Source organism: Notothenia rossii (genome assembly GCF_949606895.1).
Source record: "Notothenia rossii genome assembly, chromosome: 10".
NCBI classification, from domain to species: domain Eukaryota; kingdom Metazoa; phylum Chordata; class Actinopteri; order Perciformes; family Nototheniidae; genus Notothenia; species Notothenia rossii.
In genome coordinates this window covers 61204865-61230881 of record NC_136908.1, presented here as the reverse complement: position 1 = coordinate 61230881, position 26017 = coordinate 61204865, and the positions used below count along the sequence as shown (strand labels likewise).

General features: G+C 39.0%; 2 protein-coding genes across 3 annotated transcripts in view; both read left to right on the top strand.

Annotated features, from left to right (window-relative positions):
• Window positions 1-505: 505 nt before the first annotated feature.
• On the top strand, window positions 506-19219 carry LOC307021870 (uncharacterized protein). The gene is made up of 19 exons (XM_079654383.1): window positions 506-607; window positions 683-741; window positions 823-883; window positions 1381-1535; window positions 1609-1673; window positions 1755-1848; window positions 2181-2438; window positions 2926-3219; window positions 4633-4884; window positions 6237-6554; window positions 8372-8481; window positions 9016-9235; window positions 10782-10937; window positions 12317-12507; window positions 12921-13072; window positions 14432-14689; window positions 16184-16337; window positions 17460-17592; window positions 19080-19219. Exons 1-19 carry the CDS (start codon window positions 576-578, stop codon window positions 19202-19204), a joined length of 3087 nt encoding a protein of 1028 aa, XP_079510509.1. The 5' UTR covers window positions 506-575; the 3' UTR covers window positions 19205-19219.
• A 1789-nt stretch (window positions 19220-21008) lies between these two features.
• krr1 (KRR1 small subunit processome component homolog) overlaps window positions 21009-26017 on the top strand; it is a 14276-nt gene continuing 9267 nt past the window's right edge. The window contains exons 1-4 of one of the 2 annotated variants that reach the window (XM_079654416.1): window positions 21009-21160; window positions 22411-22573; window positions 25073-25248; window positions 25875-26009. In XM_079654416.1, coding sequence (XP_079510542.1) covers window positions 22507-22573; window positions 25073-25248; window positions 25875-26009 — 378 coding nt within the window. In that variant the 5' untranslated portion in view covers window positions 21009-21160; window positions 22411-22506. Of the gene's footprint in view, window positions 21161-22032; window positions 22574-25072; window positions 25249-25874; window positions 26010-26017 lie in introns of those variants that run through there. The other variant, XM_079654415.1, reaches the window with a different exon arrangement.

The window sequence follows — 26017 nt, the reverse complement described above, 5'->3', positions numbered from 1 at the left end:
GTTTTAACAGAAACACTTCTTAGCAGAATTGCTCCCAATTAATTTCCTTTTATCACACTCATGGTTTAGTTAGTTTGATATAATTTATGAGGGTTTAATCTATACCGAATAATCATGTTTTAATAGTTTTGGCTAAGTATTGTGTGACAAAATCTGTAATCTGTAAAGTAAATAGTAAATAAATCGTACATAAAGTAGTAAAGGAGTACGACATTAGCTTCCAAAACGTAGTAGAGCAGAAGTATATAGTAATATTTAATGAGAATACTCGAGGACAAGTATCTCAAATGCCATTTTAGTTTAGTATACAGTTAAGCTCACACACACTTTCAGCATGGATTTAAGAGTCAATTATTACATTTGTATTTGTCTTAGTTCTGTTTATATCTTAATATCAATTACAAACACTCACTGCAGACTTGAGTTTCCCATGAAATCTCCTAAATAACAATTTAAAAAAAGTATAAAATTGCATTAAACTCTGAAAAGTACGACACGTGATCAGGTGCGTGAAGGCAGCACACACCTGCCACTTATTAGGAGTCCAAAAAAGCCTCGACTCTGAGAAACACAAAATGCTCTTCTTTGCTGGAATAACACAGAAAATGTAAGATATAAATACGTTAATATTCAGTATTATCTGACTCAAAATCAGATAATTAATCCCCGTTTGTGTTTCCAGGAACTCTTTAGAGTTTTCCTTCATCTTTTTCATCCTGGTGCCTCACACCATAATGTTTGGTGAGTAGCACACATGTTACGCAGTGGAAATAATCCAGGTTTTGTTGCATTTTGGAGATACTTTGAGTGGTTTTCCTGCAGGACGGTGCCGTGATATTTCCTTCTCGATCTGCTGGATGGACACCAACCATGTCCTGGAAAGGTGAGCGCGAGGAAAGCACGTTTTTTAGTCGTGTGCACGTGCAGTCTTCGTTACAGATTAAAGAGACTGTGTGCTAATCGGCAAATCTGGATATATAGTAAAAAATTAACATATCATATGTTAATGGTTAAATCGGCATTAATAAATTCAATGTTACTCCAATATTTGTTTCATATAGTATTGTATTTACGTAGTATTGTTTTTACTTCTACTCCAATACAATAACCAGTTAGTTTTATATATATTAAAAACTCATGCATTGTACTAATATACTCGGTATTTTCACCAATACTCATGTATTTAATAGTGGTAAAGACAGGATCATATAATATTTTATAATAATATATTGTATGATATTTGCCTCTGAAATGTAGTTCAGTAGAAGTGTAAATAAGCTTTAAATGGAAATACTCAAATTAATACTTGTGTACATATATTCAATAGGGTAAATATATTCAATAGGGTATCATTAAACATGCATTTTTCCATCTTTTCAGGCAGGATGTGAACGTATGGCTGAATGACACCGCATTAGGAAACATCAGGAAGGAGGGGAAGGTCACCTCTCTGTTGGTGCCTCCAGGTGTTGAAAACAAGCTCACCCTTCAGTATGGCGACAACGTTGAGGCATGGACTTTAAGAATTAGCCCACGTAAGTATCTTTTAAAATATCCTAGCATACTAAAAATCACTAGTTTTTCAAATGTAAATGTGTTTATCTTTAGGGACAAGGTTCACTGAGATCAGAGGCCGTCAGAAACCCCAAGAGAAACCAACAAGTGCCACAAAGGTACTTCTGATATATCAAAAATACAATATTATATATGTTAGATTCTGTACACTCACTCTTGCTAACTTGTTCTTTCTTCAGGGGTTCTTGGAGATTCTGAGCCCCACTGAAGTGTTTGCATGTGAGAATAGCACATTATTCTTATACCAGGACGACCACTTCTTCCTTGCAATTGGTGAGATTGTCTTTTTGTTTATTCAGTTATTTATTGTATTTAAGTGTCGACCAGACCTCCATTTTTAAAGAGGCCCTGATATGCTTATTTTCAGGTGTATATCAGTATGTAGTGTCTCTACTGTGACATGTCTCCTTTATTTAACGGGTTTATTAACACTGCTTTAAATTGCCTATGCCTTTGTTTGACTCCAACTACATTGTATCCCTTTGTTTGACTCCAACTGCATTTCTGTATTGAGGATAAGTTTCACGATGTTTATGGGTCTATTTACACTGCTTTAAATGTACTATGTCTTTGTTTGACTGCAACTGCACTTCTGCTCATCCCAGGCCACACTATGCGTTTCCCCATCCAACTGGAGTCCAGGAGTCCCTCCATGTTGCTGGTTTCCTGGGTGGAGAACCCTCCATCATCATCATCATCCAGTCTCACTGTGAATCTTTACCACAGTGAGCTGGGTTCATATAAAACTCTCAGCATGGACACAACCACATACAACCATTACCGCTTCACAGCTCTGGAGTCCTGCAGCAACTACGTGGCCTGTGTGGAGACTCAGACCCTCACCTGCCTTTCTACTATCACCGGTATGTACTCAGAGGACGGAAAAGGACTCAGATCTTGTACTTGAGTAAAAGTAGAAGTACCAGAGTGTAGGAATACTCTGTTACAGTAAAATTCCTGCATTCAAAATGTTACTGAAGTAAAAGTAGAAAACTATTGGCATCAAAACATACTTAAAGTACCAAAAGTAAAAGTACTCATTCCACAAATTGCATTAATGTTAATTAGCATTGTAGCCTATGCAAACAATGCAGTTAAAACATTTGCTTTGTTGATTTGGAGTGTATTTGGGGGCTATTGAGAATGTTCAATCCATTTCTTGCATTTTTAGGATCTAAAATGGCAGTTTTGACCAGAAAGTGGCCATATTTGTACTCTCAGTGGACTGATGTTGAGTCGATTTTGAAGTGTTAGACTACGTGTTATAATTTTTATTGGATAGATGGCTTATATTTTTAAAATTATAACTTAAAGAATCAAAAACGCCTAACCGTTTCTGTTTCCCACTAGACCCAGACACTCCCAGAGACTTCAAGGTGACGTTGTTTAATGGCAGCAGCATGTCGTTGGCCTGGGATTTTCCTGGTGACAACAAGTTGTCCTTCGTCCTGCTCACCACCTTCCACCTGGATGGTTTGAACCACGTCACGGAGGAAGTGCTGTCGCTGCACAACAAAAACGACTTTGTGTTCATGTTGTTGAATCTGGAGCCGTGCGGGAGGGTCAGGTTCGGCTTTCAGACCGTTTGCCAGAAAGGGATCGAGTCCCGCTACAGCAAGATGGTCCTGAACGATGGAAACTCTGGTGAGATCTGCACCAAATGGGCTCATTAGACACCATACAACAACATGCATGCGCTGGATATAGTCAGAGGTGGGAAGTATTGGAGTACAAATACTTCGTTACTGTACATAAGCACATTTTTCTGGTATCAGTACTTTACTCCACTACTTATTTTTCAGTTGACTTTTTACTTCTTACATTTTAAACACAAATACCAGAGGCCTGTACTACGAAGCCGGTTCAACCTAACCTGGATATGTTTGAGTTAGCCGGTTGGCCTAATGCAAAACATACGCGCTCTCGCTAAACGGTCCTCTGACGTGGGTTATCAAGGGGATTGCTCAAGCCAGCCGTGTCCTATCTAGTTAGGTGCGCGTTCACATGAAAGGGGTGGTATCTGGAGCATTCGACCAATCACAAACATGGAGAAGCGCACTGACAGCGCAGCGTCATACTTCCTGAATGAAAAGTCAACTATAATATTAGACATATGAAGAAGTTAAACTTTAAACATCCATGACTTAAACACTGTATCCAGGATCAAAGCCACATAGCTGCACCTGCAAGGTGAATACAGCTGGTAACAGAAAACGTGTTTGAATGCGTACATTAACAGGTTTATGATATCACTACCCGTCTAAGACACCATCTGACTTTCATTACATTTGACTCGAGTGTTTCGTCAACTTAATGTGTTGCTTAAAATAATACTTCTGCATACAGTATGTGACACTGTGAGTGTTGCACGGCCAGATACGGCTCAGCTGACTCAGATAAGGAGATATATGATACATGATTTGATATGCTGCGGACTGTACTTAATGTTACTCTGATCCGGTTACTTATGTTGTGGCAGATATTTAATTAAGCTTCCTTAACGCTAATGTTCTAATAGTCAGATTGCTCTGAAGATGGGAGGTGATATTCTATTAATGTTCACGTTCACACAGTCGGTGATTTTTGCCGGCCGTCTTTCCTGCAACGGCAGCTTTTCTGTATTTCCTTTCTCCTGTAATATGACTTGATCGCTTTAAAATCCGCACACTGAGCTCTGATTGGTCAGCAGGCAGTGCTTTCACTGAGTTGATCTCTTAGCCTGCAACCTAACCTGCTCCGGGGTAGGTTAGGCAACAGCGGCAACGGCAACAATGAAAACGTTGTCATGTTGCCGTTGTTCAGCATGGAAACAATGACATTATTGTTCTATTAATATAAAGGGAGGTCAGGTACTCTTTAAAACAGGTGGTAGTTATGGGTACCGTTTACTTAAGTACATTTCAAAGCCCATACTACTTTACTTTTACTTGAGTAAAGAAGTTTATTCAGTACTTCTACTTTTACCAGAGTATTTTGTACACGAGTATCTGTACTTCTACTTGAGTAAAGGATGTGTGTACTTTTGCATCTCTGAACATAACCCCGTCTGTTCCTCAGCTCTCTCCAGCATCGAGGCCCTGCGTCAGTCATCGTTCGGCCCCGATTACTACACCCTGATCTGGGAGGTGAGGAATACGTCGTCCATCTCCTCCTTCAGAGTCCGCCACCAGGGGGAGCTGCAGGGCTCCACGCTGAACACCAGCTTCACCGTGGGGGGGCTCCTGCCATGCCAGCAGTATGAAGCCAGGGTGGAGGCGATGTGTGGAGACGGAGTTCTCATGAGCTCCGAGACAATCACAGCACACACAGGTAATGTGGATGAAAAGACGCATGCTACTGTTAATATGCACACTTTTATTGGCCATTTTGAGTCCTTTAATAACAGTCTAACTACGGTGCAATACGGGCGTAAAACAGGTCTAACGATGGTCTACCATGGGTGTAATAACGGAGTTCTATTGGTGTAACATAGGTGTAACTAGAGAATGCAATTCCTGAAGAAATTGCTAGTGGGAATGCTTTATGCTGAAAAGCTGACGCTGAATTGCTATTCTGAAATGTAATGTGTAAGAAGAAAGTGAAGAATTTATATTGAAATGATACATGAACACTGGGAGCTTGAATGTGTGATAATCAGAGAAGAAAAGAAAGTAAAAAGGCTTGGAAAAGCAGCAGAATATTTGAACTGCAAACTATTGAACTAACTTGATGGAGAATGATCTGTCACTATGCCAACGGCATTTGATGACACCCCATAATACGCTTAGATGCGTTGATGGCTGCATCGTTGCCAAACCTGTGAAGTTTTGGGTAATTTCGAGCATTTTAACTGAAGTTGTGAGAAAACCGTGTTTCATAGTGAACATTGTGTTGCCAAGGCAACGGCATTTGAAGAAATCTTAAAACTGTCAAATGTCTTCACGACTGAACTGTTGGCACACATGTGAAGTTTGAGCACTTTTTGACCATTTTCATAGAAGTTGTAGGATGTCAGTTGGAGTTATGACATCATCGTGTTCCATGACACAGGTGTTTATATTTGAGCTAACGACGTGTGCAGAGATCAAAGGTTTCCATGGTGATGTGCAGTAATCTGTGAGAGGAGAGCATTTGCATTGTTCTGAATGAGATTAGCATGTGAACGTTTTGTTGAAATTTGAACACGTGAAGCATGTCAAGGAAGTGTTACATAGATGTAAAATCGGGATAATAACAGTGTAATACGGGTTTAAAACCGATGCTAGGATGTGGTATAATTGGTGTAATAATGGTGGTTTAACATTGGTTTATAGTGGATTAGAATAGGTGTAATACGGGTGGAGTGTAGAAAAACAAAACAATCAATGAATTTTCCAAAATATTAATCTGTGATTGCCAATTTAAAAGTTAAATGATGGCGATATATATCACTTCTTGGCTTCACAGGTGTTTCAATTCAAGTTTTCACTATTCCTTGAGTGTTAATCAGTACCTATCCTTCTTCATTTCTATTTTATTTGTATTTACTTACACTATTATATTATCTGTTTTATTGTGTTGCACTGTTGGAGGAGGCTGTGACCTAAGATGTTCATTGACCTAACTACACTGTAGCTACAGTATGTACACATGACAATAAAAGCCTTGAATACCTTGTATGTTCTGCTTCTGTGTGTTTCCAGGGCCTCACGGTGTTTCTGAGCTCAGGTATCGCTCCAACGACTCCACCGCTCACTGGATCTCAAACAACACCCATCATGAAGCCGTGGCCTTTCTATACGAGTTGCCTCAGGAGAACGGCATCACCATCCAGAGCAGCAGAATCAAAGATACAGAGCTGAGCCTCTTGGGGCTGGAGGAAGGAAAGAAATACCTGCTGGATGTGTGGGAGGAATGTGGCGTTCATTGGGAATCGGAGCATTCCCAATTGTTATTTGAGGGAAGCAAAGTGTCCTTCGAGATCCATGGGAGGGCGGCTGCTTCATCGCCTCTAAACCACGGTTAGTCTGAAGTCCCATCAACACAACACAGTTCAAAGGGGCTAGTAGAGGTGGTGGAGTACAAATACTTCGTTGCTGTACTTAAGTACATTTTTCTGTTACTTTACTCCACTACGACAACTTTTTACTTTGACTTCTTACACTTTGAACCCAAATACCTGTACTTTCTACTTCTTACATGTTGAACACAAATACCTGTACTTTCTACTTCTTACATGTTGAACACAAATACCTGTACTTTCTACTTCTTACATGTTGAACTCAAATACCTGTACTTTCTACTTCTTACATGTTGAACTCAAATACCTGTACTTTCTACTTCTTACATGTTGAACACAAATACCTGTACTTTCTACTTCTTACATGTTGAACACAAATACCTGTACTTTCTACTTCTCACATGTTGAACTCAAATACCTGCACTTTCTGCTTCTTACATGTTGAACACAAATACCTGTACTTTCTACTTCTTACATGTTGAACACAAATACCTGTACTTTCTACTTCTCACATGTTGAACTCAAATACCTGTACTTTCTACTTCTTACATGTTGAACACAAATACCTGTACTTTCTACTTCTTACATGTTGAACACAAATACCTGTACTTTCTACTTCTCACATGTTGAACACAAATACCTGTACTTTCTACTTCTTACATGTTGAACACAAATACCTGTACTTTCTACTTCTTACATGTTGAACACAAATACCTGTACTTTCTACTTCTTACATGTTGAACACAAATACCTGTACTTTCTACTTCTTACATGTTGAACACAAATACCTGTACTTTCTACTTCTCTCATTTTCCAAACAGGCTGGTTCCTTTAGTCTGAATGTGTGTTTGGTGGCGTGATCATTATTATTTAGAGTCATTGCGTGCCTATTGATTTGAACACGATCCGTGTATCCATCATTTCCTGGTCTTCTCTAAAGAAGAGGGACCAATGAAAACGTTGTCATGTTGCCGTTGGTCACCATGGAAACATTTATTAGCTAACAATGACATTATTGTTCTATTAATATAAAGGGAGGTCAGGTACTCTTTAAAACAGCTGCTAGTTATGGGTACTTTTTACTTAAGTACATTTCAAAGCCTCTTTACTTTTACTTTGGTAAAAGTACTGACTAAACTTCTTTACTCGAGTATTTTTTAAACACGAGTATCTGTACTTCTACTTGAGTAAAGTGTGTACTTTTGCCGTCTCTGGGGGTTAGTTTAATTTAATTATGATATAAATCAGAAACAGGTTCCTTGATGTCGTGGTGCTTACATAAAAGTAAAACAAAAATGTAAAACAAATAGAGAAGTAGTTTAAGAGAACTATAATAACATAAAATACATATAGCAGTATTTGCATAGAAATGGAATAAAATATGTCCAGTAATAAATTAAAAAAAAGATATTGTGAGAGCTTCAAAGAATATAATTTTTTATTATACGGTTACATGCCGCTTTACAGAAGCACGTTGTCCATAAACTACATGTCCCACAATGCATCTCGTTTTGTGACATGCGCACTGAAGAGACTTGCAATTATTCGCTCTGCTTTCAGACGTAGTTAATTATGAAGTTATTACCCTATCCGATAATAATCCAATGCAGAGGCAATAAGGTAATAACACATTATTATATATGTATTTTTATATAGGCTTAAAGTTACAACCGGCCCTTTGAGTGCAACCATAATGCTGATGTGGCCCGCAAGGAAACTGAGTTTGACACCCCTGATGTACATGATTTGTTGGTGATTATCTTCCATGATAACCTGCTGTGGTTCTCTTTTTTATGTTTCCTTTGGATCTGATGTTAGATTTCTCCATCTTTGGGCTCAAAATGGTCGTTCCCTGGTCTCTACCTGAGGATCTACTGGAAGACGATTCAGAGCCGAGGGCACAGATGGGAAACATTTTCAAAGATCAGGTGGGAGGATAATTAACGGTTAACACTTTAGTCACTGTCTGCAGATCCAGTTTTCATACTAATTTTAGAGCTCAATGTATAAAGAAATTAAAGTTACGACAATGATCCCTGTTCAGGCGCCACTGAGTATTCTTGCTCACGCTTGGGTAAAAAACGAAGGCAGGAGAAAATAAAATGAAGTTTATTGGCAGACTGGGGAAGTTCACAAAACAAATAACACGGGCTGTTTCGGCTCCGGGGATCCTCCTCTCAGGATCCAGCCTCTACTGCAAGAGAGACCAGAACCAGGTTACCACCATGCTTTCATTGAGTGATTGATTACCTGACTCTGGCCAGCTGTCTGGTCTCCGGCCGAGCCACTCCCATCACTCCAGCAGCCGGCGCCCTAACCACACCCCGCTGCCACAATGCACATTGACATTTCATTTTATCTCGTTGTAATGTCATCGACACTACCTCAGCTTTTACCACTCTTATTTATTTTATATTTCTCTTCTTATCCCCTCCTCTTCTTCATCCGTTTCTATCCTTCAGCTGGAGGAGTTGTTAAGAGATTTCGTTCCTCCGGCCCGCGTTGAACTCGCCACCTTTGAACCTGCGGACGACCCGGACCAAACAGAAGTTCTCTTCATGTCTTTTAATGCGTCCAAAACTGACGAAGACATTCCCCTTCCTGTCGAGGATCAGCTCGACTACATTCACTCCCTGAACAGAAGCGACTGGATCGTTACAGATGGCGTCATTCACTGGACCGGTGGGTGGAAAACCAGCTCAAAACATTAAAGGTCCCTTATTATACTGGTTTTCATCAATATATCACAGGTCTCAGATATATCCAGAGCCTGTCTCTGATTGGCTGAAATACCAAACAGATCATTCAAGCATTACCCATAATCCCCTCTGTTTCAGCCCTGTTTCCAAAGTGCTGATTCTCTGTCTGTTACTTTAGATCAGGGATGGGCAACTTTGATGGTGGTGGGGGCCACATATTTGATGTACTGGCCACCAGGGGGCCGCAGATTCAGTTGGAACACACACGCAAAAATTGTATTTAATTATTAACAAATATACTAAATCTGATATCTTCATTGATATTTTACAATCTTTCAGGGAACATCCTCTAATAAGCTCACTAAACAAATATCAGTTCACAGAAATGTTATTTCATTTTTACAAGGAGCATGTTTGTATTGAACAGGTTATTAAACAGTGGAATAAAACTATTTTAAACTATTGGAAAGCACGGAAAATGTGTGTGCATTGAGATTAACCATTACGATGACATAAACATGAAGTCATGAACACTAACCCAGACATTAGTTGTCTAACTTGAACCTAAGACACTTGTAGCCGGTCTCTGCTGACGCACAACAAGGGGAGTGTCAACACAGACACCTGTCAACCTCTGCTGTTCCTCAGCGCCGCTCCCCCTCCCTCCCACTGAAATTATGAATGAAAGCGTAGAGTAATCATAGATAACACGGCAGAGTCTGTGACAGTTTGTTTTCATCTGATTTCAAATAAACAAAGTCTTGCTTTTTAGAATATTGAACTTGTTTCGCCAAATTCAGATGATAAATACATGTTGATGTAGAAGAGACATGGAGAAGAGGGGACATATGTTGATGTAGAAGAGACATGGAGAAGAGGGGACATATGTTGATGTAGAAGAGACATGGAGAAGAGGGGACACATGTTGATGTAGAAGAGACATGGAGAAGAGGGGACATATGTTGATGTAGAAGAGACATGGAGAAGAGGGGACACATGTTGATGTAGAAGAGACATGGAGAAGAGGGGACACATGTTGATGTAGAAGAGACATGAAGAAGAGGGGACACATGTTGATGTAGAAGAGACATGGAGAAGAGGGGACACATGTTGATGTAGAAGAGACATGGAGAAGAGGGGACACATGTTGATGTAGAAGAGACATGGAGAAGAGGGGACACATGTTGATGTAGAAGAGACAAGAAGAAGAGGGGACACATGTTGATGTAGAAGAGACATGGAGAAGAGGGGACACATGTTGATGTAGAAGAGACATGGAGAAGAGGGGACAAATGTTGATGTAGAAGAGACATGAAGAAGAGGGGACACATGTTGATGTAGAAGAGACATGTAGAAGAGGGGACACATGTTGATGTAGAAGAGACATGAAGAAGAGGGGACACATGTTGATGTTGAAGAGACATGAAGAAGAGGGGACACATGTTGATGTAGAAGAGACATGGAGAAGTGGATTTTTAATAATAGGTGACCTTTAAAATCTCATCTTCTTGGCTTTGTCTGTTTTTCAGGTCCAGATGTGTGTGCTTCCTTCCAGCGAGATGTGTGTCCGCCTGACTCGCTGTGCATCAACACCTTTGGCTCGTACACCTGTGTGTGTAAACATAAACACTACGATGTGAGCTCTGTGTCCGAGCCGCTTCCAACTTCAAACCCACTCTGCGTTGGTAAACCTCTCAAAGCTACTTCCTATCAGTTGGTGGTAAAATCGTTCTCAATCTAAATTCTCTTTTTCTAATGTAACTGGAAGGGCAATGGTGGAAAAAGTACTCGGATACTCTACTAAAGTAAAAGTACTCATACCACACTTGAAACATACTCCATTACAAGTCAAAGTCCTGAGTTCAAAATGTTGCTTAACCCTCTGAGACCCACAATAGGACATTTCCGTTTTTGTATATTAACTTTTTTAAATTATACTCGAGTGTTACACATCCCAAAAATCAGCACAACCTCAGGTCACGTTATATGTCACTCATTAAGGACTTCTATACACTATAATAGGGGATATTTGCCCATAAAGCAAAAAAAGTAAAAAAAAAGAGCTTGAATTTACAACTTATTTTATTAAAACAGAACTTCTAACCATAATATTGTATTGTAGAAAAAATACTCAGATACTCTGCTTAAGTAAAAGTACTTATCCCACACTTGAGACATACTCCATTACAAGTAGAAGTCCTGAGTTAAAAATGCTATTTAAGTATTATCGTCTAAATCAGTGTTTCTCAAACCTTTTCATACCAAGCACCACTTAACCAATAAAAAAACACTCGTGGACCACGTAACTCCACAAATATCCAAAATCACATCGTTTTTCTAGAACAGATTACAAATCGCCTGAAAATGGTACAAACACGTGGTAACATGTGTGATGAAGGTGTTGCGCTGAACTATATCAAGCAATCGAAAAATGAAACTTAAGCTCGCTCCATTGCGGAGATATTCCCGCGAGAGTACGGAAAACTTAAATTTATCTATTTATTTCAAATGTGACATTTTACCAATATACTCACGGACCACTAGGGGGTGCTCACGGACCACACTTTGAGAAGCACTGCTCTAAATGTACCGCAGAATGGCTCTTTAAAAGTGTCTTATGATAAAAATACATTTTCTAATTTTTTGTATCTTTAGACAATACATGTATGTTGTTTTAAATGTTATTGTCAATATGGAGCACATTTTAGATGGTACTTAGAAAATAAGTAGTACATATACTGTATCATATAAATGTTACCATGTAAAAGGTGTAACACATAAATAAAGTAGTGGAGTAAAAGTACAATATTTTCCTTTTTTTTAGATTACAAGTACAAAGTAGCAGAAAAAGGAAATACTCAAGTAAAGTACAAGTACCCCAAAAGTATAGTACTTGAGTAAATGTACTTAGTTACTTGCCACCACTGTGTAAGGGAATACCGTTTTGTTTGTATCCTACATTCCCAATCTCTAATTATTTTTTAAATAGGACAAACTTTTCAATTTCTTCATTAGTCAGCAACCAATGAGATTCTTTGACTCTGACCCTTGTGTTTTGAAACAGTGAAAGGCCTTTTCAACCAGTGTCTGAATAAATTAGTGATCTGCGCGGTAGCAAAACCGTTCCTGACGTCTTCCCTCGGGGGGAAGGTGGACGTGAGGCTGAACGATGGCAGCTGCGCTATGGAAGAGAACGAGATGTTTTACTACATCCGCATCCCACGAAAAACCTCTGAATGTGGGACCGAGAGGCGGGTGAGTGGGAATACAAATATATCTCTATGTTACCAAGTGATTCTTTGGAGGGATATGCACGGCAGCATTTAGCACTGGAGATAATGAATACAGAAACAAATCTTAACGTTAACATTTTTTCATTTTTAAATACCAGGTTTATATTTTTAAATATTCACAAAGCATACATAAATAAACACCTCTCGGTACATAGATTAACTACGTAACAGATGACAAATCCATATTACAAATAAAAGAAAGGATACATTATTAATACTCATGTATAAATTAATTATATTTATTATATTGTTCTATACTTGACCCATTTCCCCCACCTTTCCTCAAACATAATTGTACAGTCTAGCTCAACATATCTCAGTTTATTCTACCTTTTTTAGAAGTGAGACTTACGAGTTAACCCTTTGTTTTTGTAGGTGAACATTTCTCACATCGAAATACAAAACACTCTGACTGTGACTTTGAGCAAAGAGAAAATCATCAGCAGGCGGGATCTTCTGGTCGTGTGGAAGTGTGTCTACCCTCGACATTATGTTCGCAACACTCGACTCAGGGTGGGCAAGGAGTGGTGAGAAGAATGTCTTTATATTCTGTCTCTCTGCCTCATTTAGAAAAGATGGTTAAATAGGACTGATGCTGATGTTCAGGTGTATATCAGTATGTAGTGTCTCTACTTTAAAGAGTCCTCTCCTGCTGATGTTCAGGTGTATATCAGTATGTAGTGTCTCTACTTTAAAGAGTCCTCTCCTGCTGATGTTCAGGTGTATATCAGTATGTAGTGTCTCTACTTTAAAGAGTCCTCTCCTGCTGATGTTCAGGTGTATATCAGTATGTAGTGTCTCTACTTTAAAGAGTCCTCTCCTGCTGATGTTCAGGTGTATATCAGTGTGTAGTGTCTCTACTTTAAAGAGTCCTCTCCTGCTGATGTTCAGGTGTATATCAGTATGTAGTGTCTCTACTTTAAAGAGTCCTCTCCTGCTGATGTTCAGGTGTATATCAGTATGTAGTGTCTCTACTTTAAAGAGTCCTCTCCTGCTGATCTTCAGGTGTATATCAGTATGTAGTGTCTCTACTTTAAAGAGTCCTCTCCTGCTGATGTTCAGGTGTATATCAGTATGTAGTGTCTCTACTCTAAAGAGTCCTCTCCTGCTGATGTTCAGGTGTATATCAGTATGTAGTGTCTCTACTTTAAAGAGTCCTCTCCTGCTGATGTTCAGGTGTATATCAGTATGTAGTGTCTCTACTTTAAAGAGTCCTCTCCTGCTGATGTTCAGGTGTATATCAGTATGTAGTGTCTCTACTTTAAAGAGTCCTCTCCTGCTGATGTTCAGGTGTATATCAGTATGTAGTGTCTCTACTTTAAAGAGTCCTCTCCTGCTGATGTTCAGGTGTATATCAGTATGTAGTGTCTCTACTGGGACATGTCTCCATGCTTTAATATTCAAAAAGCTCTCCTCATACTGTCTGTGCTGCCGCATCTCTTTTCACCCTCTGTCTGAAACCAGAGCCCAGTCTGCTCTGATTGGTTAGCTGGCCGACTCTGTTGTGATTGGTCAACCTGCTTAGAGATGTCCCGTCCCTTAGCCAATCACGTACAATGTGTCGGAGCTAGCTAATAGGAGCCCAAGTCTTACATAGTGATGTAAACAAACGTGGTCCAATGGAGGCGTTTACTTTTGCACTATTTACTTTTTATTTTGTATTTTATTATACTGTATATGTTGCGTTGTTGGAGGGGCTCAGGTCAGAATAATTTCATTGCCATTTCTACACTGTAGCTTTGTGCATATGATCATAAAACCTTTGAATCTTCAGGCATTTACATCATGCACTACATTCTAAATTACACTACAGGGAGGGAAGAGCACGATGGCCTCTTTTTAATAAACACAGGAAACCTCTAAAAACATGATTTCCTCTCTTTTAGGCTCTCCTCCGTCTCCCTGGTGAAGTTTAACTCCTCCCTGCAGCTGGGTCTCACCTTGACTCTGTTCACTGATGAGTCCTACACATCCGAATACATCGATGCAATCACCATGGCACCGGAGGACAATCTCTTCCTCCAGGTGGCGATGCAGAACGAGAACTCTTTTGTTGGAGATATGCTCCTGCAGTTGGATTCGTGTTGGGCCACGGAGAGCACCGACCCTCAGGACAACATCCAGGGTTTTATTCTTCAGGACGGGTGGGTGAAAAGTGTATTTCTTAGTGCAGTGGCATGAGAAGATATGTGTTGTTGCTTTGGACACTTTTAACTAAGCTTTATCCGCAGAGGTGGGAAGTAGTGGAGTACAAATACTTCGTACTTAAGTACATGTTTCTGGTATCAGTACTTTACTCCACTACTTATTATTCTGACGACTTTTTACTTTTACTTCTTACATGTTGAACACAAATACCTGTACTTTCTACTTCTTACATTTTGAACACAAATACCTGAACTTTCTACTTCTTACATTTTGAACAAAAATACCTGTACTTTCTACTTCTTACATGTTGAACCCAAATACCTGTACTTTCTACTTCTCACATGTTGAACACAAATACCTGTACTTTCTACTTCTTACATGTTGAACCCAAATACCTGTACTTTCTACTTCTCACATGTTGAACCCAAATACCTGTACTTTCTACTTCTTACATGTTGAACTCAAATACCTGTACTTTCTACTTCTTACATGTTGAACTCAAATACCTGTACTTTCTACTTCTTACATGTTGAACCCAAATACCTGTACTTTCTACTTCTTACATGTTGAACACAAATACCTGTACTTTCTACTTCTCTCATTTCCCAAACAGGCTGGTTCCTTTAGTTTGAATGTGTGTTTGGTGGCGTGATCATTATTATTTAGAGTCATTGCGTGCCTATTGATTTGAACATGATCCTTGTATCCTTCATTTCCTGGTCTTCTCTAAATAAGAGGGACCAATCAATCAGTTACATTTGTCTCAGTGGACTTCACAGTTTGTACAGAATATCAGTATGACAATACGACACCCTCTGTCCTTAGACCCTCACATCGTACAAGGAAACACTTCCAGAGAAACCCCACAGTTTAAAGGGGAACATGGGAGAAACCTCAGGGAGAGCAACAGAGGAGGGATCCCTCTCCCAGGACGGACAGACGTGCAATAGATGCCGTGTGTAAATTGAAAAGATAATACATTTACAGCATAGGTAGACCAAATGCTAGGAAATACATGTGTGTATAATAGGAAGATGAATCCACGAGGATATCCATCCAGGACTTATGATCCAGGACCACAGCAACAGGATCATCCATGACTCCGGATCCCGGCGTATATAGACGCCAAAAAGAAAGAAATTTGGGGAAGCTGGGTTAATCTGAACGTGAGAGTACACAGGTATCGACAGAGAGAAGTAAGAAGTCCACTGACAAACTAAGCCTATATCAGTAAAACTAAGGGCTGAAACTAATCAGCCCTAACTATAAGCTTTATCAAAAAGGAAGACCAATGAAAACGTTGTCATGTTGCCGTTGGTCACCATGGAAACCTTCATTAGCTAACTATGACATTATTGTTATATTAATATAAATGGAGGTCAGGTACTCTTTAAAACAGCTGCTAGTTATGGGTACTTTTTACTGAAGTACATTTCAAAGTTTACTTTTCTTTTTTTTTGTTTTCGTACGTTGTCGTCTCTTATCCTCAGCTGTGCTGTAGACGAAACGTTCCACTGGCTTTCCGTTAACGGCCAGGAACAGAAAAGCAGATGCTGCGTCCAGATGTTCAGTATGCCCAGAGGAATGCCGCTCTACATTCACTGCCTGGCCAACATCTGTGGACCCCATGAAGACTGCACAAAGGTAAACTGAAGGGTCGCTTCAACCCAAGGAAACATCCAATATAACTTACTGCATTGAAAACGGCATCCAGATGTAGTATTACCAGAAAGATCCACCAGTACTGAAGTATACTAATCAGTGTTGTAAAGTAACTAAGTAGAAGTACTGGACTTTAGTAACATTTTGAGGAACTTTACTTGAATATTTCAGTGTGTTCTACTTTGTACTTTTCCTCCACTACATGTATTTAATACCTTTTTAGTTACTTCACAGATGTGGATGAATGATGTGAAATCTAATCAAGTGTTAAATCAGACTTTAGTTCCACCTGGAGTAAATCCACCAGCTACCCTGCAGTATACAAAGTCATTCAAACTAGCTGCTCCTTTACCAGCTTTGAGAACACTTTCATGATCAATCATTATAAAACATATCATATCTATTATTCTGAAATGGACCAATCTGCACAATGAATACTTTTACTGTCGCTACTTTCACTATATTTTGATGAGAATACTTTTCTACTTTTACTTGAGGAACATTTTGAATGCAGGACTTTTACTGTAACAGAGTATTCCTACACTCTGGTACTTCTACTTTTACTCAAGTACAAGACCTGAGTACTTCTACTTTTACTCAAGTACAAGATCTGAGTACTTCTACTTTTACTCAAGTACAAGATCTGAGTACTTCTACTTTTACTCAAGTACAAGATCTGAGTACTTCTACTTTTACTCAAGAACAAGATCTGAGTACTTCTACTTTTACTCAAGTACAAGATCTGAGTACTTCTACTTTTACTCAAGTACAAGATCTGAGTACTTCTTCTTTTACTCAAGTACAAGATCTGAGTACTTCTTCTTTTACTCAAGAACAAGATCTGAGTACTTCTACTTTTACTCAAGTACAAGATCTGAGTACTTCTACTTTTACTCAAGTGCTAGATCTGAGTACGTTTCCCACCTCTGATACCATAACACATTGGATTGGTTATTATAACTCACGCATGAAAGTGTAAATAACATTTCACTGCAGTGCTAGAAGTGACATATCACATATAGGCTGCTGTTTGGAGGATGCATGTGAAATATAAGCGTGTAAATCTCATTGAAAATCACTAAACTGAGCCTGTTTTTGTAACAGAATTGCAGCAGCAAGCAGCGGTCCAAAAGGTCAGCGAGTCAGAAGAGAAGAGACGGGAATCGAGCCGGCACCGTGTCCGCTGGTCCTCTGATGGTCTTACAGGGGGGGACGTCAGGAGTCCCACCGTCTTATTGTGAGTTTATATGGAGGAAGCTGAGCAGAGGATACGTTACATGAGGCGCTTTCACACTGGAGTACTTTTCCACGTACTTGTCCCTGTTTAGTTCCGATAGTTCCCGGGATTTTGCGTTCACACCAAAAAGAGAACTTGGTTCATGAAAACTTTTACCCCCCTTTCAGTCCCTGCTAGAGAGCAGGTACTTAAAAAAGTGGCTGGGCGGATTGCAAACCACGGCCCTTAAAACTCTGAAAGGTTTTTTGAAGCCGGCCATTGTATTTGCTGGCATTAGCATTATTAGCATTAGCCCCGCGCACCAACGGAGAGAGAGTGTAACTTATGGCAACACAAAAGAAAACATGGGAGCGGTGGAGATGAGGAGGTGTCGGCGTTCTGGCGATTCACTCTGAAGTCTTCAGTAGAAGCTGCTGGGAGTCCCAGCAGCTTCTACTGAAGACAGTCCCCAACTCCGGGGACTCCGGGTGGCAGTATACGCCGTGAAGTTGTTTGCGGCCTGCCAGTAAACCCAAAGCAGAAGAAGAAGAAGTGACGTCAGCGGCTTCATTTGCGTAATCTTCCCTCAGGGAACTTATTCCGGTGTGAACGCGATCTACTCTTTAGTTCTATGGGGGACCCAAGTGCTGGGGACCCAAGTGCTGGGGACCCAAGTGCTGGGGACCCAAGTGCTGGGGACCCAAGTGCTGGGGACCAAGTGCTGGGGACCCAAGTGCTGGGAACCAAGTGCGGCAAAGTACTTGGTGTGAAAGCGGCTATATACTTTTACACACTGTTGCATGATCAGAACACATCTATTTTTTATTTGTTTCGCTCTTTACTCAGTGGTTGCCCTCAAGTGGACCATCATACGGGGGTTCAGTATTAAAGTTTACAAAACTGTGGATCAACAACAACAAGAAGAAAAGCTTTTTGCACTGACTCAATTTATACTATTAATAGTAATTATTACTCTCTATAACAAATGTCGCCTCTGGCAGGAAGATAGTTCTCTGCTCCATAGCTTCTCTTTGGATAACTGGATGAATACTCCAAAGTAGTTCTCGGAACCATGTAAAATGTGCTCCAAAGTATTCCATCTTATTTTCTGACGGAGATGAAGTAGTGTTTGATGATTGATGATGACTTCACACTGTAGTCATCATCAATCAACAAACATTAGTTGTTTTATGTTTTGTCCACCTTATCAGCAGTCAGCTAGCGAACAAAAGTCCAAATTGACCAATCAGAATCAAGGTATTCAACTAAGCCATGTAATACATTTTGACAATATATTTTACAATTTCTATGCTTCAAATTGCATGTAATCTTTCACTGTTTGTTTTTTCCACTGGATTTTAATTAATGAATGTACATGTGCTGATCGACCTTAACATGTATCTCTAACATCTTTCTCATGGTGGTCTCATTAGTTCAACATACAGTTCAATGACAGGTTGCACTCTGAATGCCGAGTTAGAAATTGACTTGTGTCCATTTCCTTTCAGGGACAGTTCACATGACGATGATCGCCGTCGTTGCTGGATCGATCGGCTTTTTGGGAGTAACTGTCCTCACCATGAGCGCAACCAAAGCAGTCGTGACTTATTTTGAGCGACTACGACGGCAATAAAGTGTTTGAATAAAGCATCTGTGAGTGTTAATCATGAAGACTGAACTCATGGCAGCACAACGGTATTCAAGAGGTCTTTTTGTGGTTTTTCCCTTTCCTGTATGTGTTATATACTGTAGGTTTTAGTGCATGTCAATGGTCTGTAAAGGCTTACATTACAACTGTTCCTTCAGAGGGAGTTTCTGAAGTCTGGGAATTTACCATACAGGCAGGATGTTATGTAAGAAATGTTACATTTTCTTCACAGATTACATAATAGGAGAATTAGAGTCTCTTACTATTAGGTTACTTCTCCTGTATGAGTGAAAAGAAATGAGAAGGTAAACACATTGGCTAAATAATTACTAAAACAAGGGTTAATTAACACTAATAAATAAAGTAGAGGTTAAAACTCTCAATAAGGAGCTAATTTGTCAACTCTTTGAAAGAATACTGGGATGTAAGTGGCACAGGAAGACGTCTTTATAGATTCAAAGGTTTTAATGTCATATGCACATAAGCTACAGTGTAGAAATGGCATTGAAAATCTTCTGAACCGAGCTCCTCCAACAATGCAACATAGTTATATTAATAAGATACAAAAATAGAAATACAAAATTCTGCAAGAAGTCTATACAAGATATGGGTCAAGGTGGAAAAGGAAGCAGGGGACAAAAGGACACTTCTGCTACAGTGTAGATATGTCAAGGAAAAACTGAAGTCAGGCTCCTCCAACAGAGCTCATATATATATATATAGATAGATAGATAGATAGATAGATAGAGATAGAGATAGATATATAGATATATATATATATATAGGACATGGAACAAATAAAACTGAAAAGCACACGGTGAAAAGTAAACTAATACTGAAATAAAACGAAAAAAAAAAAAAGTTGGGCCCCGTCTCAGGTCGGTTAAATGAAATCCTTGCTTCCCTCACTTGCGTCGTTTCCCTGTGTTTAGTCCCTCCCTCCAGGGAAGCATGGAGGGACGCAAGGAAACCACGAGAAGCACGGAAATGAGTTTTAAGAGCAATGGGACGTCCTTTCCTCCGGAGCGTCACGTCAAGCGACGTCCGTTTGTGATGACGCCTCACAGCTGATCGTCTGACAGCAGCTCTGTCCCCGTTATTTTCACAAACACCCCTGCCACACATTTACTGACACAAACATTTGTATCATCTGTTGTAGACCCCAATAAATACAATCAAATAAGAACTAATTCTCAAAAAAGATAAACGCCATTCTTAAAATGTATAAACGAACAATAGTTTGATTAATATTGATTAGAGTGCACAATAGAAATAAAATAATTGAGAGAAGAAAAAGATATATATTATCTATCAAAACCCAGTTAGATTAATATTCATTGGATTGCACACTTTGTTTGTTTGTGTGGATATGTAGCACATTAACATTTTAATAGCACTTAATGACTGACTGAATGGAAATGACAGTAAATGAAAATATAAAACGAAAAAAGCGATAATGAAAATGTTTGCAATAAATGAATAAAATGATTTTTGACCACTTTGTTGTTCAGATATATCACATATTTGTAACTAAATGATAAATGAATTGAAACAAAACACAGTTTAAACTGAGGAGTGACTCGTGAGTTTCATTTATTTTCTTCACTCCGCTGGGGTAGCCTACTGCTCTCATGTCAAGAACAAGAAGCATGAGATCAATGCATGCCCTGCATCGTCCAATCAGCGATACACATTAGTAAGGGGTCGGGGCGAGTATCTGAGGATTTCATCGGAGGATGGACTGGTGGTTCCTCGATTATCGCTCCTCCATTATCGCTCCTCAATCCTCGGTCTTCCAGCAGAAATAAGAGCCATGGGACGGTACTCAAGATGGCGCAGACAAATCAACTTCTGGTGAGACAAGACCGAGGAGCGAGGAAATGAAAATAGTCGACCTGAGACAGGGCCTTGGAGAGGAGCCAAAGACACGGCAGCCATCTTGTATGTGATAGAGCTGCACGCTTTGGAAAATACAAGTTATTCAGATGATTTTGACGGATACTGTAATTGTGATATCAATTACGTTCTTAGAGAAACGGGCCATTGTTGAACATTGTTCTCATTATAAAATTAAAATATATTATATATTAACCAATGTATTATGTTGACGTTCAATCCTTTGGTACTGTTTAGGATCAAATAAGTAGCCTGTGTGTGTCGGCTATTCTCGTCTACTTTCGAGGCGAGCCGCAGCTCATCTCAAACAAGCCTATTGACTAACATTGGGAAAGAAACGTCTGTAAATCGTTGGATAATTTGTTTTTAACTAAATGAACATTTGTATAGCCCTTATTAAAAAAATTCGGTCCTCAAGTTATAAAATGTGCTAATAACGTTATTCTGACAGTTATTTTCCTCGGCATTATGAACGCGGATCTAACTCACGGGACCGTGCCGCCCGGCACGTTCATGTGTTCATAGTTCATAGTGTTCAGTACTACATGAGTTTTACCTTTACCCATGGATGCACAATAAAAACGGATTATATGATATGAATCATTTCGTGACGTTTCGCTCTCTCAAAAGTTGGGCCATATTGTCTTCATGCGCCAATGAGCAACTCTCATAGGAATGAACGAGCCCCCGCCTCCCACGCTGCATCCAGTTCTTATTATACATCCATGATTGCAACAGGTATGAAACAAAAGAAGGTAATTATTATCATGATTAATTGAGTTTTACACTGGGGAATTTGTTAGGAAAGACATCATAGGAATGTTACGATTAGCAAACATCTTATTTTGTTTTCTGCCAATTTACAGCTCCACACTTCAGTCCAATATGTGGCGATATTGGGGGGCGGCGTGTGGTGCAGTGGGTTATGCGTTGGTGTTAGGATCAGGGGGGGTTCAAACCCCACTGCAGTCAGCATGTCGTTGATGGGCAAGACACTTCACCCCAAATTGCTCCTGTGGGGATTGCCCACAGTATTGAGTATGTAAGTCGCTTTGGATAAAAGCGTCTAATAAGTGACATGTAATGTAATAATAATAATAATGCTCCATAGCATTGGTTGTCAACTGCCAATAAACACCAGCGAAGAAGAAACTAGACCCTTCTACATAGCGGGATTTATTCTGAAATACATAAAAAGTAGTATTTTACTAATATTTTTATTTGAACATTTACAAGTGTACATAATGTATATATTTTTATGATTTTGTTTTATTTCGTTTTCTGTCAATTTAAAGCTCCAGTCCAATAGGTGGCGATGATGCTCCAGAACGATGGTTGTCAACTGCCAATAAACACCAACGAAGAAGAAACTGGCTCATCCTCCAACAACAATGGCGTCCTCCACTGGAGACGGCGTGAGTGAAAAAGGAAAAAATTCAAAAAAGACTAAAAGCCAAAGTAAGTGATTCATATTGTGGAGTTTAGCAGAAGTATTCAAAACCTAATGATCCATTTGTTACTAGTCAGAGCTGAGTTTTGTCGTCTATTTCTACCTTGTTGACATGTTTTGCAAGGCACGCATGTATTAGCTTTAACATGAGGTGGAGAAGTACTCAGATCTGGTATGTTAGTGAAAGTAGAAGTACTCAGATCTGGTATTTTAGTGAAAGTAGAAGTACTCAGATCTTGTACTTGAGTAAAAGTAGAAGTGTAGGAATACTATGTTACAGTAAAATACCTGCATTCAAAATGTTCCTCAAGTGAAAGTAGCGACAGTAAAAGTAGTCATTGTGCAGATTGGTCCATTTCAGAATAATAGATATGATATGTTTTATAATGATTGATCATGAAAGTGTTCTCAAAGCTGGTAAAGGTGCAGCTAGTTTGAATGACTTTGTATACTGCAGGGTAGCTGGTGGATTTACTCCAGGTGGAACTAAAGTCTGATTTAACACTTGATTATATTTCACATCATTCATCCACATCTGTAAAGTAACTAAAAGTATTAAATACATGGAGTTGAGGAAAAGTACAAACTAGCATAACATTTAAATACTCATGTAAAGTACAAGTAGCCTACCTCAAAATTGTACTTACTACAGTACTTGTAGTCAGAGATGTCAAAAGTACACACACCCTTTACTCAAGGGTTCAAACCAATAGGCACGCAATGACTCTAAATAATAATGATCACGCCACCAAACACACATTCAGACTAAAGGAACCAGCCTGTTTGGAAAATGAGAGAAGTAGAAAGTACAGGTATTTGAGTTCAACATGTAAGAAGTAGAAAGTACAGGTATTTGAGTTCAACATGTGAGAAGTAGAAAGTACAGGTATTTGAGTTCAACATGTAAGAAGTAGAAAGTACAGGTATTAGTGTTCAACATGTAAGAAGTAGAAAGTACAGGTATTTGTGTTCAACATGTAAGAAGTAGAAAGTACAGGTATTTGTGTTCAACATGTGAGAAGTAGAAAATACAGGTATTTGTGTTCAACATGTGAGAAGTAGAAAGTACAGGTATTTGTGTTCAACATGTAAGAAGTAGAAAGTACAGGTATTAGTGTTCAACATGTAAGAAGTAGAAAGTACAGGTATTTGTGTTCAACATGTAAGAAGTAGAAAGTACAGGTATTAGTGTTCAACATGTAAGAAGTAGAAAGTACAGGTATTTGTGTTCAACATGTAAGAAGTAGAAAGTACAGGTATTAGTGTTCAACATGTAAGAAGTAGAAAATACAGGTATTTGTGTTCAACATGTGAGAAGTAGAAAGTACAGGTATTTGTGTTCAACATGTAAGAAGTAGAAAGTACAGGTATTAGTGTTCAACATGTAAGAAGTAGAAAGTACAGGTATTTGTGTTCAACATGTAAGAAGTAGAAAGTACAGGTATTAGTGTTCAACATGTAAGAAGTAGAAAGTACAGGTATTTGTGTTCAACATGTAAGAAGTAGAAAGTACAGGTATTAGTGTTCAACATGTAAGAAGTAGAAAGTACAGGTATTTGTGTTCAACATGTGAGAAGTAGAAAGTACAGGTATTTGTGTTCAACATGTGAGAAGTAGAAAGTACAGGTATTTGTGTTCAACATGTAAGAAGTAGAAAGTACAGGTATTTGTGTTCAACATGTAAGAAGTAGAAAGTACAGGTATTTGTGTTCAACATGTAAGAAGTAGAAAGTACAGGTACTTGTGTTCAACATGTGAGAAGTAGAAAGTACAGGTATTTGTGTTCAACATGTGAGAAGTAGAAAGTACAGGTATTTGTGTTCAACATGTAAGAAGTAGAAAGTACAGGTATTTGTGTTCAACATGTAAGAAGTAGAAAGTACAGGTATTTGTGTTCAACATGTAAGAAGTAGAAAGTACAGGTACTTGTGTTCAACATGTGAGAAGTAGAAAGTACAGGTATTTGTGTTCAAAATGTAAGAAGTAGAAAGTACAGGTATTTGAGTTCAACATGTAAGAAGTAGAAAGTACAGGTATTTGTGTTCAACATGTAAGAAGTAGAAAGTACAGGTATTTGTGTTCAACATGTAAGAAGTAGAAAGTACAGGTACTTGTGTTCAACATGTGAGAAGTAGAAAGTACAGGTATTTGAGTTCAACATGTAAGAAGTAGAAAGTACAGGTATTTGAGTTCAACATGTAAGAAGTAGAAAGTTCAGGTATTTGTGTTCAAAATGTAAGAAGTCAAAGTAAAAAGTGGTCAGAAAAATAAGTAGTGGACTAAAGTACTGATACCAGAAACATGTACTTAAGTACAGTAACAAAGTATTTGTACTCCACTACTTCCCACCTCTGCTTGTAGTAAATCTACTTACTTTACAGCACTGTATTTTGCTAACATTTGTTCCTGGTTTTATTCGTTTTCAATTCACATCAAGTCAAAACCACAGACACTTTATTTTTAGATTGTGTTATTGTTTTTAAGAACCTCATTGTCTGTGTCCTCAGTGGATGAATCTGAGCTCCTGAGTGTTCCTGAAGGATGGAAAGAGGCGCCATTCACGAAGGACGACAACCCCCGCGGTCTGATGGAGGAAAGCAGCTTCGCCACCCTCTTCCCCAAATACAGAGAAGCCTACCTGAAGGAGTGCTGGCCGCTGGTGGAGAAGGCCTTAGGAGAAGTAGTAAGTCATTATTGTATTATTAAAAGGGCTGAAAAAGGACGTTTTTTTGTAACAAATGTCTGCATGCACGAGGAATTGAACTTCGTTTGTCTATAATATGCCACAGTTGCCATTTTGTTACCAAGTTTGACCACAAGGTGTCGCTCTTTACTAAACCATTGCCCTCAAGTGGACCATACTAGAGGGATTTAGTAGTAAAGGATACACTAAGATATCAACAAGAACAAAACCTTTTGGCACTGACTCAATGTATACTATTAATACTTATTATCAAAAAATGTATTGGTGATAAAAAGTATTATTCATCTCTACCTGAGCCCCCTCCCTCCAATATGCCTGGATTAGTTCCTTAATGATAAAACATTGGATATATTATATATATATATATATATATATATATATATATATATCGCTTTTCGTAGTTCTAACAACACTTTACAAGCAAATAAAGGAACTACTAAGCCAAGTAGAACAATTAGGAGAGGGAGGGGGTGTGGGGTAGAAGATTAAAGGTCAAAAGTAAAAAGTTGAGTTTTGAAAGATATGAGAGTGTTGGAATTGTGACAGGGCAGAGTGTATGAAGCCCCTGGTGATGTTCTAATCCTGTGTATTGTGAATCTTCCCAGCACATCAAAGCCACTCTGGATCTGATCGAGGGAAGCATCTCCGTTTGCACCTCGAAGAAAACGTACGACCCGTACGCCATCGTGAGAGGCAGAGACCTCATCAAGCTGCTGGCAAGGAGCGTTCCCTTCGAACAGGTAACGTT

Excerpts from the sequence above, each read along its gene's own strand:
- LOC307021870 (XM_079654383.1), top strand. The coding sequence starts at position 576 with ATGCTCTTCTTTGCTGGAATAACACAGAAAAT. Across the intron at positions 742-822 it reads GCCTCACACCATAATGTTTG|GACGGTGCCGTGATATTTCC; the intron begins GTGAGTAGCACA and ends GTTTTCCTGCAG. Across the intron at positions 2,439-2,925 it reads CTGCCTTTCTACTATCACCG|ACCCAGACACTCCCAGAGAC; the intron begins GTATGTACTCAG and ends GTTTCCCACTAG.